Genomic DNA, 16094 nt, shown 5'->3' with positions numbered 1-16094 from the left:
AAACAGCTAGAACAGTTGCTGCGGGGAAGCAGAAGGACAGTTGCTATGCTCAGAGTAAACCTTGTTTAAGATAAAAGACAAGTTTCAGACTCATTCCTTCACCATATGCACTTATTGGAAGTAACCGGACCAACCACATAAATCCCAAGATTTGATCAATTGTGATCTTATCTTGGAGGAAAGGTCTTTGACTAAACAGGTAAAGATGCTTGAGCACTACCCTGAGGAACTCCTACAGCAATGAATAGGCTAAGATGATTAACCTCTAACAACCACAGCCACCTTTTTTGTGCTAAGTGCGACTCCAACCTGTGGAGAGATTTCCCCATGATTCCTGCTGACTTCTATTTTGGTGGGTCCCTTAATGCAATACTTGGTCAGTGCAGGGGGAATGAAATTGCAAAATTTATTTTACCACCATGTCCCTTCCAGGGAACAATGTTAAAAATCTGCTCATCTTTGAGATTAATTATTGCCAATTAAAGTTGACATTTGTACTTGTAACTTGATTCATTTCCAGAATTTGCTATTTGTGAACTCGCCTAGAATCACAAATCCCCTTAAAACAATGCTACATTGCAAAGAAAATAAAACATGCCTGTTTAAAGTTACATGAGCATTCTTTAATCTTGACTACCCTAACACATTGCAGTCCAGCCTTCTACTTTCTACCCTTTTCAAACTTGACATCAGCCTAAACTTTGCTTCCCAGTGTCATCTGCTCACAGATGAAGAATGATTCTCAGTTAAGCAACATCTTTATTTGAAAATTCTCATCTATGTTTTCAGACTTCAGCCCCTCTCCATCTCTACAACCTCCTCCAGTCCCACAACCCTTTGAGATGTCCTCTAATTCTCACCTCTTAAGCATAACCAATTTTAAATCACCCCACCATTGGTGGCCATGTCTTCAGAGTTGTCCGGGCTGAAGTTCTGGAATTCCAGCCCCCAAACCTCTCGACCTCTTATCGTGCCTCCTTTAGGCACTCCTTAAATACTACCTCTTTCACCATCGGTCCTAATTCACTTAAGTGGCTTGGTGTCATATTTTGTTTCATAATGTCCCTGTAAAGCACCTTGTTATGTTAAAGGTGCTGTAAAAGTACAAACTGTTAAATCTCACTATAATTAAATGAAGCATGTACTCTGAATTTATAGCATGTTTTTCATTCTTTGTAGATTATTGAATTACAACTTCCTATAATTATACAATAGCAAATTTTATTGAATAATACAAATAGTCACACACAATAAATGGACATAGCTATGGGTTTTTTTGTAAAGTGTTACTGTGCACCAGGTTGTAGTCCTCACAAACAACAGTACTTAATTACATGAGCATTCTTTAAACAGTCATTTTTGACACGTCAATCTTACAAGATGAAGCTAAGTCTTAAAAAATATATATAAGCACCAGGTACTTCTTCCAAGAATGCAGTTACCAAATCAGTTTAATTCTTAACAAAAAATTATTTTATTTTTTAGAGCTTATTTTCCTTAATGCTCTCGTGCAATGAAATAGTCATAGCATATTTATTAACGGTACATAGGGGTGATAAGCTGAAACAATTTGCAAATAAATGATAATATAATGCCTGGAAGTACTCTGGAATACTCCACGGTCTGATAAGCAAATGATCACCATTATGTAACAGTGATGGTTCTAAAGGAATCAATAAAGGATTTAAATCTATAAGACTGGCAGTTATTAATTTTTTTGTGTGTGATGAAATGTTGGAAAGATAGTATCCGCTACCCAGAAGAAAAACAATTATTCTATTGGAGATTGTTATATTACTATACATCAAAAACTAACAGTTAACACTAAGAAAAACACAGAATTCTACTCGCAACATGGATGCAGTATGCCTTATCCTTGATAAACTGAAACATGTTAAGCACTCAGAACCAACTGGATCATTTGTTATGTCAGGGTCTGTACACTTCAATTTGAAAAACTGAAAACCTCAGGAAAGGTCGTGCATTGCTACTATTTTAAAAAGGGTAGGCATGAACAGATAACAGCTGAAGATAAACTACATTTTCAGAATAGTCCTCGTTTGACCTCGAAGTGAACTATATAAACAACAGTTTAATTATTATTGAGATGCGGTTGTTCATGGTCACAATAATGCCTAATGTAGAAACTCTGGAGCAACAAACCCCATGTGATCCACAAGATACTCCCTCCAACAACCCATTGCTCCATCATGGATGCCCTTAAACTTATAAATATTAAGCTACCATATATAAAGATCTCCAAACAAGGATAGACCAGCAGATTTTATCAAATTTCCAAGTAACATAAAAATATTCATCATTCCAACATTACTTGGGATGTGATTCATTCCACGACATCTTAATTTTTATTCAATTGAGAGTGGGTTCTATAAGTACAAATACAAACTAATAGTAGTGCAGCATAATGCAAAGTAAGTAGCTTCTAAAATCTTACCCATCACTAAGCTTAAACTAACTGGCATGCAGTTGCTAGGTTTATCCTAACACCCCTTTTTGAACAAGGTACTTTTTGAGAACAAAAACTGCCTAGCTTAATTTAGTCAAGGGTTACTCATTGAGTTTCAGGGGCTACCTTTTTGTTTTCTGTTTTGGCTCCCTTTTCCACTTTCATTAACTGCTGTGACCCCATTTTTAACACACACAAATGCATAATCAGCCCCTCTCCCTCCACACACACGCACAAACACACACAATCTTTATGCCTTGCCTTCCTTCCTAAGTCGGGGTTGCTCATGTTATTTTCATTTCATAGCAAGCTGCTGGCTGATGTCAATTTCATGTAACCTATAAAGCTCTGACAACAAACCAGCAGGAAGGAGAGCCAGACAGCATGAGAGAACCATCATCAGCTCACAATAAAATGAAAATAACACAAGCAACAAATAGCCCAGACTTAGGAAGGGAGAGAGGGAGAAGGGCAATGCACAAAGATGTAGAAAGAGCGACATTCTACAGCCACCTGATTGCAAGAATGCAAAGATTCCCAGAGAGAATCCAACATTGGATACATGTGATTGGATACAAAGCACTAGGAGCAGAAACATGGGGGCCAAAATTTCTCCCAAAAAGATTTTAAGTGTTGAATTCAAGTAAAAACTGGAGAAATTCACTTTTCTTTTCAGTGGGAGTTCAGAGAAGAATCTCCCACACTCTGCGCGCTGCAGAGGTCACTAGCCTGTATATCATTATAAATCTGCGAGAGATTCCCTGCTGGAATTCCCTGCAGCATAGCGCTGAGCGGGCCACTGTGCACGCGCTGATCTGTCAGTGCTGAGATCAGCGCATGCCCAGTGGCTCCGCACTGCTGGCCTTCTGATTGCTGGCTAGCCCCGTGACCCCTGCAACCCCGGCTCTCCAAACCCCCACAGCCCAATCGCTGGTCCCCTGACCATTCCAGGGCCAGCCACGACCTCCAGTCCCCGCCCCGACAGTTACCGCCCCCCCCAAGCAGCCCCGATCACTCCAGCAGGCTGACCACCCCTCCTTCCCTCACCAATCCTGACTGAGTGGCAGCAGGACCCCTCCACCCAATCGATCGCTCCCCGAGGCCTCACCTCCACCAGGCCCCACCCCCTTGGCGCTGTCCCATGCTCTGTCAGTGCCAAAATGCCCCATGGCATTGTTACTTTGCCCCTTGGGTAGTGCCAGGGGAATAGGCTGGCACTGCCAGGGAGCCATGCCCACCAACACTGGGTGGCCTTGATTGTCTCCCTTTCACTCCAGTGGGGTTGGACTGTAATCCCCGCTGGAGTGAACAACTCTGGCGTGTGCGTGCGTGCGGTGGGGGGAGGGGTAGAAATGATAGTGAGCTCGGAGATTTCAGTCCAAGGTCCAATAATCTCATGAGATTCAAATAACTATTTGAATGATTTCCGCGCCTCCCTGCCAATTTCCGGCACAGAGCTGACGCCCCAGAAATTCAGTGCAGGGAGACACTACCGTGGCGGGAACGCAAGTGCGAACCCCGCGATTCGGCCAATGTGAGAATCTCTCGGCCTACGTGTTTGCAGCAGCCACTCATCTTCCTGGCATCGCTTCAGTGGGTCCAGGGCAGTTACAGCCAGTCCCAAGCTCAGTGTTGTAAATGGAGTTTCTGGTCATTGTTCAGGTTGAGCAGCCAGAACTTCGGTGCTGAAAGACCAGCTTTAAAAAATATCAGGACCATCTGCCAGACAGTTCTGATTTTTTTTTTAAAAAGCTGGTCTTTGAGGTCAATTGCATTGATAGTTGTTGTGCTGCTACTTCCAATCTTTGGACAGCTTTGTGGTTCCAATTTTCTTTAAAAAACCTGCCAGAAAATCACAAAGCTGCCGGAAGGTCAGCTGTGGCAGTGTAGCAACTGAGATTATTCTTGTTTGAAAAATGTAAGTGAAATCTCTAATTATTTTAGAACCAACTGGTTGCTGTGTGGGGGTAGGCTTGGAGTTTGGGGTCACTTTTAAAGGTTTAGTACAGGCTTGTGCAAGGTGCAGCCCATTTCCTGGATGCAGCCTGTGAAGCACCTCAATGTAGCCTTCCCGGAGGTGTTTCTCAAATTTCCAGCTGAGTTTCAATGCAAGATTCCAATTGAAGCTGCTCTTCCAATCACAGGCTATTTCTCTCCTGCATTTTCTGCTGATTGGCTACTGATTGACTAACTAATGAGCCTATAAGGGGGAGAATTATTCTCAGATTGGTGGAACAGCAAACAGTGCTCTGAAGGGTGATGGGCAAGAGAAATGAAGCAATGACAGGGCTGGGTCTGGGCAGCCAATCAACTGCATTAGAGGGGGCCCAGAGAAGGTTCATGAGAATGATCCCAGGAAGGAACTTCTTCAGCCAGATGGTGGTGAATCTGCGGAATTCATTGCCACAAAAGGCTGTGGATGCCAGGTCATTAAGTGTATAGAAGGCAGAGATAGATAGGTTCTTGATTAGTAAGGGAATAAAAAGGTTACGGGGAAAATGCAGGAGAATGGGGTTGAGAAACTCAGTAAGAAGTCTCACAACACCAGGTTAAAGTCCAACAGGTTTATTTGGTAGCACAAGCCGCAAGCTTTCGGAGCGCTGCTCCTTCATCAGGTGAGTGGTAGTTGTGTTCACAAACAGGGCATATATAGACACAAACTCAATTTACAAGATAATGGTTGGAATGCGAGTCTTTACAGGTAATCAAGTCTTAAAGGTACAGACAATGTGAGTCGAGAGAGAGGGTTAAGCACAGGTTAAAGAGATGTGCATTGTCTCCAGCCAGGACAGTTAGTGAGATTTTGCAAACCCAGGCAAGTCGTGGGGGTTACAGATAGTGTGACATGAACACAAGATCCCGGTTGAGGCCGTCCTCATGTGTGCGGAACTTGGCTATCAGTCTCTGCGAAGCAATTCTGCGTTGTCATGTGTCATGAAGGCCGCCTTGGAGAATGCTTACCCGAAGATCAGAGGCTCAATGCCTGTGACTGCTGAAGTGCCCCCCGACAGGAAGGGAACACTGCTGCCTGGTGATTGTCAAGCGGTGTTCATTCATCCGTTGTCATAGCATCTGCATGGTCTCTCCAATGTACCATGCCTTGGGACATCCTTTCCTGCAGCGTATCAGATAGACAACGTTGGCAGAGTTGCAAGAGTATGTACCGTGTACCTGGTGGATGGTGTTTTCACGCGAGATGATGGCATCCGTGTCGATGATCCGGCACGCCTTGCAGAGGTTGCCGTGGCAGGGTTGTGTGGTGTCGTGGTCACTGTTCTCCTGAAGGCTGGGTAGTTTGCTGCGGACAATGGTCAGTTTGAGGTTGTGCGGTTGTTTGAAGGCAAGAAGTGGGGGTGTGGGGATGGCCTCGGCGGGATGTTCATCTTCATCGATGACATGTTGAAGGCTCCGGAGAAGATGTCATAGCTTCTCCGCTCTGGGGAAGTACTGGACGACGAAGGGTACTTTGTCTGCCATGTCCCGTGTTTGTCTTCTGAAGAGGTTGGTGCGGTTTTTCGCTGTGGCGCGTCAGAAATGTCGAGCGCCATATCCTGTTCTTAGGGCATCTTTCAGCGTCTGGAGGTGTCTGTTGCGATCCTCCTCATCTGAGCAGATCCTGTGTATATGGAGGGCTTGTCCGTAGGGGATGGCTTCTTTAACGTATTTAGGGTGGAAGCTGGAGAAGTGGAACATCGTGAGGTTATCCGTGGGCTTGCGGTACAGTGAAGTGCTGAGGTGACCGTCCTTGATGGAGATGCGTGTGTCCAAGAATGCAACCGATTCCGGAGAGTAGTCCACGGTGAGTCTGATGGTGGGATGGAACTTGTTGATGTCATCATATAGTTGTTTCAGTGATTGTTCGCCACGAGTCCAAAGCAAGAAAATGTCATTGATGTACTAGTGTATAGCATCGGTTGAAGGTCCTGTGCAGTGAGGAGGTCTTGTTCGAACCTGTGCATGAAGATATTGGCATACTCAGATGCAAATTTGGTCCCATGGCTGTTCCTGTGTCTGGAGAAGAACTGGCTGTTGAAGGTGAAGACGTTGTGGTTCAGGATGAAGCGGATGAGTTGTAAAATTGCATCTGGAGATCGAGTACTGAGGCAGTTGCAGCAATGCCATCGTCGTGGGGGATGCTGATGTAGAGTGCCGAGACATCCATTGTGACTAAGAGTGCTCCTGGTTCAACTGCTCCGTGTGTGCTAAGTTTCTGTAGGAAGTCCGCAGTGTCGCATCAAAAGCTGGGGGTTCTTTGTTCAATGGGTTTCAGGATGCCCTTGACGTAGCCGGCGAGGTTCTCGCACAGGGTCCCATTGCCTGATACGATGGGATGGCCGGGTGTGTTGGCCTTGTGCATCTTCGGGAGGCAGTAGAGATCTCCAATGTGGGGAGTACGTGGGATGAAGAGCACGGAGGGTGTTCTGAAGGTCCGGATCAAAGATCTTGATCAGTCTGTTGAGTTGACGGGTGGGTACTTTGGTCAGATCTGCGGATAACTGTCTGTAGTGTTCTTCATTATTCAGTTGTTGGTACAAAATGTCGGCAGTGCTCCGAAAGCTTGTGGCTTGTGCTACCAAATAAAGTCCAGGTTGGACTTTAACTTGGTGTTGTGAGACTTCTTACTGTGCTCACCCCAGTCCAATGCCGACATCTCCACATCGTTGAGAAACTCATCAGCCATAAGTGAATGGCAGGGCAGACTCAAAGGGCTGAATGGCCTAATTCTGCTCCTACACTGTATGGTCTTATGATCAGGAAGTCAGGTATGGTTGAACTGGAGTGTGGGGAGCCAACTTATGTTGGGTCTGGAGCCCAGGAGATGTGTTCATTGGGGAGGGCAAGGCCTTGCATCGGGCTCGGGGAGGTTGAAGCGTTCTCCTTTTAGCGGGACCGGGAAGGAGATGGTGACAGTGTATGTGTCTGTGGATGGAATGAGTGACTGGTCAGGGGTTAGTGAATTCAGTGAGTGGGTGTGTGTATGTGTGTGGGAGTGTGCGAGTGATTGAGTGGGTGGGTGTGGGCGTGTGTGACTGAGTAGGTAGGGTTGAGTGAGTGAGTGGGTGGGGTTGAGTGCAAATCGGCCCTATGCCCAGGCACAGCTTTCTCACGCACTCTCACCGGCACATACCAACCTATACACATGCATGCACCCACACACTCCCACCCGCATACACTGATCCTCCAACATTCTATTTTTTTTATAGCTTACTCATTTTTAACTCAACAATTTATTGTTGTAACATTGCCTTCTATTTGTTCAGCAGATGTTTCTTTCCTTAAAATCTTAACTTTTTTGAAATTCAGTTTATGGTTGTGCCAAACCTCATCTTTCTGGAATTTACACATCTTTTTTAAATTGTTGTTTGAGAGAAACAAGCAAATTAAGTAGAAACATTAAGAAGTAAGAAATGTCAACAGCAAAAATGTGAGACAGCAGTATCCTGAGAGAAATCATTTCTAGAAGCATTATTTGAATGTTTATTTAGTACAAATGTAATGCAACATCACATGGAAGTTTTGGATCTGCTGTAAGTTCAGTGCACAACAAAACTTGCATGACAACTTTGAAGGGTAAAAAATCCAGTTCTGAAGTTAAGTGTACTGAATTTTGGTATGTTGTATGGTTCTTCTCTAAAAAATTCAGATGAACAATTTAATCTACAACCAAAAGAGAAAAAATGCTGGAAAATCTCAGCAGGTTTGGCAGCATCTGTAAGGAGAGAAAAGAGCTGACGTTGAGTCCAGATGACCCTTTGTTAAAGCTAAAAGACATAGAAGGTGGGAGATATTTATACTGCAGAGTGAGGGAATGAAAGATGAGTCATAGCCACAGAAACCAGGGGAAAAGGCTGCTAATGGCAGTCCATAGAGAGGATAGAAGGTGTGACTGGCCAAAAGGCAGAGAGAGCAAATCATCTGAAGTTGTTGAATTCGATGTTGAGACTGGAAGGCTGTAAAGTACCTAGCCGGAAGATGAGATGCTATTTCTCCAGTTTGTGTTGAGCTTCACTGGAACATTTAATCTACACTTTTCCTTAACTGCTGGTATTTAACTCTGATTGACTAATCCTGGGGATAGTCATGATGGAGGTGCCGGCATTGGACTGGATTGGGCACAGTAAGTCGTCTCACAACACCAGATATCCTGGGGATAGTGTCGTTAGTGTAAAAGGGGGAGATGTATTTTTGGCGTATTGTAGGATGATACCAGAATGATAAGATTGTACTTTTTATTCATTCATGGGACATGGGCGTCACTGGCTGGCCAGCATTTATTGCCCATCCCTAGTTGCCCTTGAGAAGGTGGTGGTGAGCTGCCCTCTTGAATCGCTGCAGTCCACTTGCTGTGGGTTGACCCACAGTGCCGTTAGGGAGGGAATTCCGGGATTTTGATCCAGCGACTGTGAAGGAACGGCGATATATTTCCAAGTCAGGATGGTGAGTGGCTTGGAGGGGAATTTGCAGGTGGTGGTGTTCCCATGTATCTGCTACCCTTGTCCTTCTAGATGGAAGTGGTCGTGAGTTTGGAAGGTGCTGTCTAAGGATCTTTGGTGAATTGTTGCAGTGCATCTTGTAGATAATACACACTGCTGCGACCGAGTGTCGATGGTGCAGTGATTGAATATTTGTAGATGTGGTGCCAATCAAGCAGGCTGCTTTGTCCTGGATGGTGTCAAGCTTCTCGAGTGTTGTTGGAGCTGCACCCATCCAGGCAAGTGGGAAGTATTCCATCACACTCCTGGATTGTGCCTTGTAGATGTTGGATAGGCTTTGGGGAGTCAGGAGGAGAGTTATTTGTCGCAGTATTCCTAGCCTCTGACCTAATCTTGGAGCCACTGTGTTTATGTGGTGAATCCAGTTGAGTTTCTGGTCACATTCTCCTCGTGTCTGCGTGGGTTTCCTCCGGGTGCTCCGGTTTCCTCCCACAGTCCAAAGGTGTGCGGGCTAGGTTGATTGGCCAGGTTAAAAATTGCCCCTTAGAGTCCTGAGATGTGTAGGTTAGAGGGATTAGCGGGTAAATATGTGGGGGTAGGGCTTGGGTGGGATTGTGGTCGGTGCAGACTCGATGGGCCGAATGGCCTCTTTCTGCACTGTAGGGTTTCTATGATTCTATGAATAATAACCCCAAGGATGTTGACAGTGAAGGATTCAGTGATGGTAACACCATTGAATGTCAAGTGGCAGTGGTTAGAGTGTCTCTTATTGGTGATGGTCATTGCCTGGCATTTGTGTAGCGCGAATGTTACTTGCCACTTGTAAGTTCAGGCCTGGATATTGTTCCGATCTTGTTGCATTTAAACATGGACTGCTTCAGCTACAGATTGCTTTGTAAATGTAGTGAGTTATTTGTAGCAACTTTTCCAGCATCAGTTGATTAATCTGTCTTCAAAAATCAGCACTCAGCCTCCAATTTCACCATTACAACCACTATGGCTACTGATGCAGGTGTAAAGGAAGAAAGACAAAACCTACGCTTATACAGCGCCTTTTACAATATCCCAAATCGCTTTACAGCCAACTTTTGAGTTGTAGTCACTGGCATAACGTGGGCAATGTTATCAACTGGCGGAGCAGACTTGAAGGGCCAAATGGCCTGTTCATATATATGTCCCTTTTATTCATTTTGGATGAATGAGATGGCCATTGTCATTCATAATTATCTCACCAACAGAGTGGAATTATGGCTGGAGTTCTGTGTATTTTGTTGCTAATGGAGGTTTACTGTGAGCAGGCTTTGTGGGGTAAAATTGACAGGACAAGAATGTGTAATGGGCTCGTAGTGAATCAATCACCTGCTCTACTCTGCACATGATTCTCAAGAGGCTTTTCAATTTACTTCAACCTTGTCTTTTTGCCTATTTACCCATTATCCCATTTTTTTCTTGACACTTATGAGTTTTCTGAGGCGCTAAAATATCATGATAAAGCCGTGTTGCAGAGTAGGTATTGAATATATATTGCATGAGAAGCATCAATCAGCAGTCTTCAGACTTGCAGATCAAGAAAACACAGATATGGGGAGTCCTCACTTAAAGCCACCGCTTTAACTGAAACCCCATTAAACGAAGCATGGTTTCCCACAGGAATCTGATTTTTTTCATGGACTATTTGAAAGATTCAGGACAAATCCACCTGCCAACAATGTGCATTTTGAACACTGGTGTAACATCTGTAATTCTCCAATCCTTTGGCACCAGCCCCATATCTAGGAAAGATTAAAAGATTGTGGCCATTCTCTTCATAATTTCTACCCTTTACTTCCTTCAGCATCCTCAGGTGCATCCCAGCCAGTCCTACAACCCGTCTGTCTAATGCTTAATTTATTTATAGTCCATCTACATGATGATTTTCTTTGGTAAAGACAGTATCTTAGCCATGCTCTCTTCCGTCACCTGTAGATTCTCTTTTTGGGCCCTATTTGGCGTCACTCCTCTTCTTACTACTCTTTTACTGTTAAATGATTTTTTTTGATAGACATTGTGCTGTGGAAGTAGAAAAAAGACATATCTCTTTTGATGGAGAGAAATGATTAGGTACATGAGAAGGAATTAAAAGAGGTAAAACTACCAAAAGTAAATTTGTCTCTCCGGCCATCATGGCATGGTACAAATAATGGCAGCTATGATTATTCCACAACAATCCCACTATCCCATTGCCTCACTAATAGATCAAATATATGTGCAAATGGGGACCTATAAACATTGATGATCATTTTATTCTCAAGGGCACTTAGATGGGGAAATCAATGCGGTCTTGCTGATGACATCCCCAACCCCTGAACAAATTAAGAAAATCTAATTCACGGCAGAGTCTGGTAGACTTTTAAATCAGGCCATTTAGAGAGTGTCAACTTCATAAAATTAGAGGAATTGCTTTCCAGTATGATACCTTGTCCAACAGAATTCCCACTCACCTGAAGAAGGGGCTTAGACCTCCGAAAGCTTGTGTGGCTTTTGCTACCAAATAAACCTGTTGGACTTTAACCTGGTGTTGTTAAACTTCTTACTGTGTTTACCCCAGTCCAACGCCGGCATCTCCACATCATGACTGCCGAGTAAAGCACTATACAAGCTTAGAGTGTATTCAGTACAGAATTTTCTGAAATTGTCTTTTCTTTTTGACTGCCAAGGGTTAGGTGGCTTTTGTAATATTTGAAAAACTTCCAATGACCTCGAGTCTCCAGAAAGCTCCTCGATGAATGACCCAGAGTGGGGTTCCCCTCCTTCAATGAACATACCAAGACAAAATCACTGGTGCAACTTACACCTCCTAATGTTTGTCGACTTATGCAAACCTCAAAATCTATGGACCTGTAGACTCTTTGTCTCCGAGCTCAAAACTTAAAGAGAGCTATAGAGAAACCAGTTAATCATAAGTAGGTGTGAATGTCCACCCTATTGCATAGCAATGACTTCAAACCTCAAATCACTTGGAGTGGACAATAGAATTATTGATTAGGTAGTCATACGAACTAAACTGACCACAGATAACAAATCTTATTACCCAAGAACCAGGGAAAAACCAACCAATCTGCAAACTCCACAGCAGCAAGAAATAGCAGCAACAATAGCCTTAAAACTAGAAAGTGTAACATTGCAAGGCCTGTTCCTTTTCAAGTCTAACAATGCAGAAAACCAAGCTCCTAGTAATAAGATGACAAGCAACTAACTATGTACCCTGCTGGAAATCTACCTCTTTGAGGAAATCCTGCAATAACTTTGATATATGGCTTTGGTTATTAAATTTTCCTAGCGACACTTCAAGAGTAGAAAAGAACTTTTACTTTACCAGGCACGCACCAAGACAAGCTAATAACATAACTTACTAATTATTGCCTTGTTTGTAACTTTCAAAAATATTCTCGCGAGTGAGTCGGAGCGTAAGATGTAGCATTAGATTTTTGGCATGAACTTGTGAATGAATGTAATCTTTATTTAAACCCATGAAGAGCATACTGCTGGTTATTCAAATTCACCGTAAAGCAAGGGTTAAGAAAAACCCACACTTCCTTTACAAAAACACACTGATTACGGACTGTAAATGAAGGGAAGGGAACAGAGGTTTCACTTGTCCCTTCCTGTCTGTGACACTGTGGATTCTACACCAAGGGTGTTCCATCTTTTCTTTATTAAAAACTGTACAACAAAGCTATAATAGTCAGTATATAAGCCAGTCATGAGCACAATATTATGCTGCATATGTCTGATGTTCTTTTGCCTTTCCAATGTCAAGACTTGTAAGGAGTGATAGAATTTCAGTTTTAAAATGTTACCAAAATTACCAGACACTTAAGGCCCCATTCTCAGTTGTATTTTTTAAAATACGTTTTTTATTCATTTACAGGACTTAAACGTCACAGGTAAGTCCAGCATTTACTGCACATTCCTAAATGTCCTCATTGGTGGCGAGCTGCATTATTGAATATATCTGCAGGGGGGCCCTGAAGGATGTGCTTACACAACAATCTAGTGGTTCCATGGGCATTATTACTGATAGTAGCTTTTTAATTCCACATTATATTTAATTAATTGAATTTAAATTCCCCAGCTATTGTGGCATGATTTAAACTCATAGCTCTGGATCATTAAGTCCTGGTCTCAGGACTACCAATCCCGTAACATAACTATTATACTGCCATAGCTTGTACATTGCCAAAATGGCTGAGTCCAAGCCCACTTATTTTCCATAATGCTATCTTACTATGTGCATGTGCAAAATCTCTTCCCCTTGAAGCAAAACTAAAATGTTTCTGTTCCCATTCCTGTGATCATATACTAGATTCAAGTTCCCTTTTGCACCTAATGTCACAATACGAACACCAATAGATCTAGGAAGTACAATATCAACATTTTCAGATAATACAAAATAAGGGAGTATACTTAATACTGATGATGTGGAGTTGCCGGCGTTGGACTGGGGTAGGCACAGTAAGTAGTCTCACAACAGCAGGTTAAAGTCCAACAGGTTTATTTGGTAGCACAAGCTTTCGGAGCTTTCAGGCGAGTGATGAAGGGCAACGCTCCGAAAGCTCGTGCTACCAAATAAACCTGTTGGACTTTAACCTGGTGTTGAGACTACTAACTGTGCCTACTTAATACTGAGGAAGGGTATGAGAGGTCAATGTTAACAAACTTGCAGAATGGATGTGGAAATGGAAATTACTTCCAAGTGTGAGACAATGCATTTTGATACAAGAAGTAAAGGGACCATCTACTCCTTGGAAAATAAAAGTGTGAATAGGATGGGAAACAAAAGGTATCTAAAGGGATCAAAGAACATGAGGGAAGGTGGGATCAGGATGTTGAATTGCTGTGATCAAAATAAATGGTGGAGAAGGCTCGAAGGGCGAATGGCCTACTCCTGCTTCTATTTTCTATGTTTCTAAAGGTAATCAAAAGTAGTAATGCAGGTGAGCAAAGCCATAGACAAACTTTAAAACAATGAGTAATATTTAATCCAGGTGACGAGAGTTTTACCTGTCAACTAGAGAGCCAGTGAGAGGAGGTCAGCAGCAAGGGCAGCGATGTGACTCAGTGGGCCTCTCATTTCCCAATGTCAGGTCCCTCAGTCAGGAACTATGTCTTTGAACAAGGGACACTCCTATCCCCTGGGAGCCCGTAAGCAACAGCAATAGGATTAGCTTTTCATGCTTCCTGCATGGCAACTACCCCATCCACCATTGGTTGAACACAAGCAGTGGGGGGGGGGGGGGGGTATTGAGGCCCTCAAGTGGGCATTAATTGTCCATTCAGGGCCTCAACCACTGGTGGAGCAGGAAGGCCATATTTCCTCAGAATTAATCAGGGCATGGTTGGAATGCCTTCATAGTTGCCTTGGGGAAGGGTATTAAATTCTATCCAAAGTTTCATTTCTGGAGGAAAAAAATACAAGAGAAAAGAGAAATCACATTAGATTTCCATAAAGTTGGCTGGACCACACCAGAGTACTGTGCTCACTTCTGGTCTCCATATTACACAACAGTGTACAGGTATTGGAGAAGGTACAGAAATGTCTTTTGAACTGGGAGGAAGGGAAGATGATGGCCTAGTGGTGTTATCGCTAGACTATTAATCCAGAAACTCAGCTAATGTTCTGGGGACCTGGGTTCGAATACCACCGCCAAGGCAGATGGTGGAATTTGAATTCAAAAAAAAATATCTGAAATTCAGAATCTATTGATGACCATGGAACCATTGTTGATTGTCAGAAAAACCACCTGGTTCGCTAATGCCCTCTGGGGAAGGAAATCTGCTGTCTGGCCTACATGTGACTCCAGAGCCACAACAATGTGGTTGCCCTTGGGCAACTAGGAATGGGCAATAAATGCTGGCCAGTGACACCCATATCCCATGAATGAACAAAAAAAATCAAGAATGAACAGGCTGGGCTCTCTAGAAAAAAAACTGTCGAAAGGTGAGCTGATAAAAGATAGGCTTGCTAGGCTAAATGAAAGTCTTTTCACTCATGGGGAATTCTGAAACTAGGTGTCAAAAATATAAGGTGATCAATCAAGAGAAACCCCTTCACTCAAATGGTTAGCAAGTGGAATCTGCTCCCACAGTGGATTAGCTGAGGCAAATAGCTACCTCTTGAATGATGATATAAATGCTAAGTAAATACATGAGGGAGAAAGGAATGGAATACATTGATAGAGCTAGATGGAATAAGATGGGAGGAGACCTGTTTTCTGTGCTGTAAATTTAAAGCAGTAAGCTATTAAAAGACTATCTTTACCCCTTTCCAAAACGATATCACAACATTATAAAACAGAATTTTTCTTCTGGAAATGATTTCTTCATGGAAACTCTATAAACTAATTTCAAGACAGGCAATACCAGATATTGAAATAGTACTCACAGGACTTTGTAGTATTTGAGAAACACGCTTTCTCTGTTCCATTAGGTTGAAATCCTGTCGCAAATCTGGTGACATGTTTCGCTCACGAATATATTCAGGGTCATTTTCATCGATGCGGTCAAAATAGCTCCCTTTATGAATCCCACTGGGAGGAGGAGGGGAAGTTATCACCCCTTGGTTGGCATCACCACTCATGGTCACTGGTATCTTTTATCTGTTAACCTACAAAGAAACAAGTAGATTATTAATGCTGTTGTACAGCAAGCACAAATAGAAACAGGATATAACACTTGAAAATAAGCCCTTTAAGTTTCCAAAAAAAACATGCAGCTACAACATCTTCCTTATTAAAGAACAAGAAAAAAAAACTATTGCCAGAAAATAAGACAATTCAATACAAAACAAGTCCACTGCTGGTGATATTTTGAAGACCATTGCATGGCAACATCTTAAACACATTAGCCCATGCATTTTTATTGCAAGAAAAATCCACAGAATACATATTTACTGTTAGCAAAAGGAGGAAAACAAGTCCTAAAAACAAACCAAATAGTTACAGTAACTTCATTCATCTAATCTCTACATAAATTGCAGCATTGTATCAAGAATGAAATAGTCCACTTTACTGTACAACACAGTAGAGCACAAAAATGATTGCTTAATCCCCTCCAGTCAATTCATTGGTTTAAGGCACTTCAGGTGGCAATCATAGGCTGTGGCATCTCACTGTATGTGAGCAAAGGAGAACAGATGGCATTATTTGCACAAT

General features: G+C 42.9%; 1 protein-coding gene across 11 annotated transcripts in view; it reads right to left on the bottom strand.

Moving 5' to 3' along the window:
• Positions 1-16094, bottom strand: part of add3a (adducin 3 (gamma) a) — a 238662-nt gene that overhangs the window by 77391 nt on the left and 145177 nt on the right. For all 11 annotated transcript variants that reach the window (XM_078223185.1, XM_078223180.1, XM_078223179.1 and 8 more), the window contains one exon: positions 15326-15547. In XM_078223185.1, the coding sequence (XP_078079311.1) occupies positions 15326-15520 (195 nt within the window). In that variant the 5' untranslated portion in view covers positions 15521-15547. The remainder of the gene's footprint in view (positions 1-15325; positions 15548-16094) is intronic.

The sequence above is a fragment of the Mustelus asterias genome, chromosome 11 (genome assembly GCF_964213995.1).
Source record: "Mustelus asterias chromosome 11, sMusAst1.hap1.1, whole genome shotgun sequence".
Classification (NCBI taxonomy): Eukaryota; Metazoa; Chordata; class Chondrichthyes; order Carcharhiniformes; family Triakidae; genus Mustelus; species Mustelus asterias.
The sequence above is the reverse complement of the archived record's forward strand: the minus strand, read 5'-3'. Positions and strand labels throughout refer to the sequence as shown.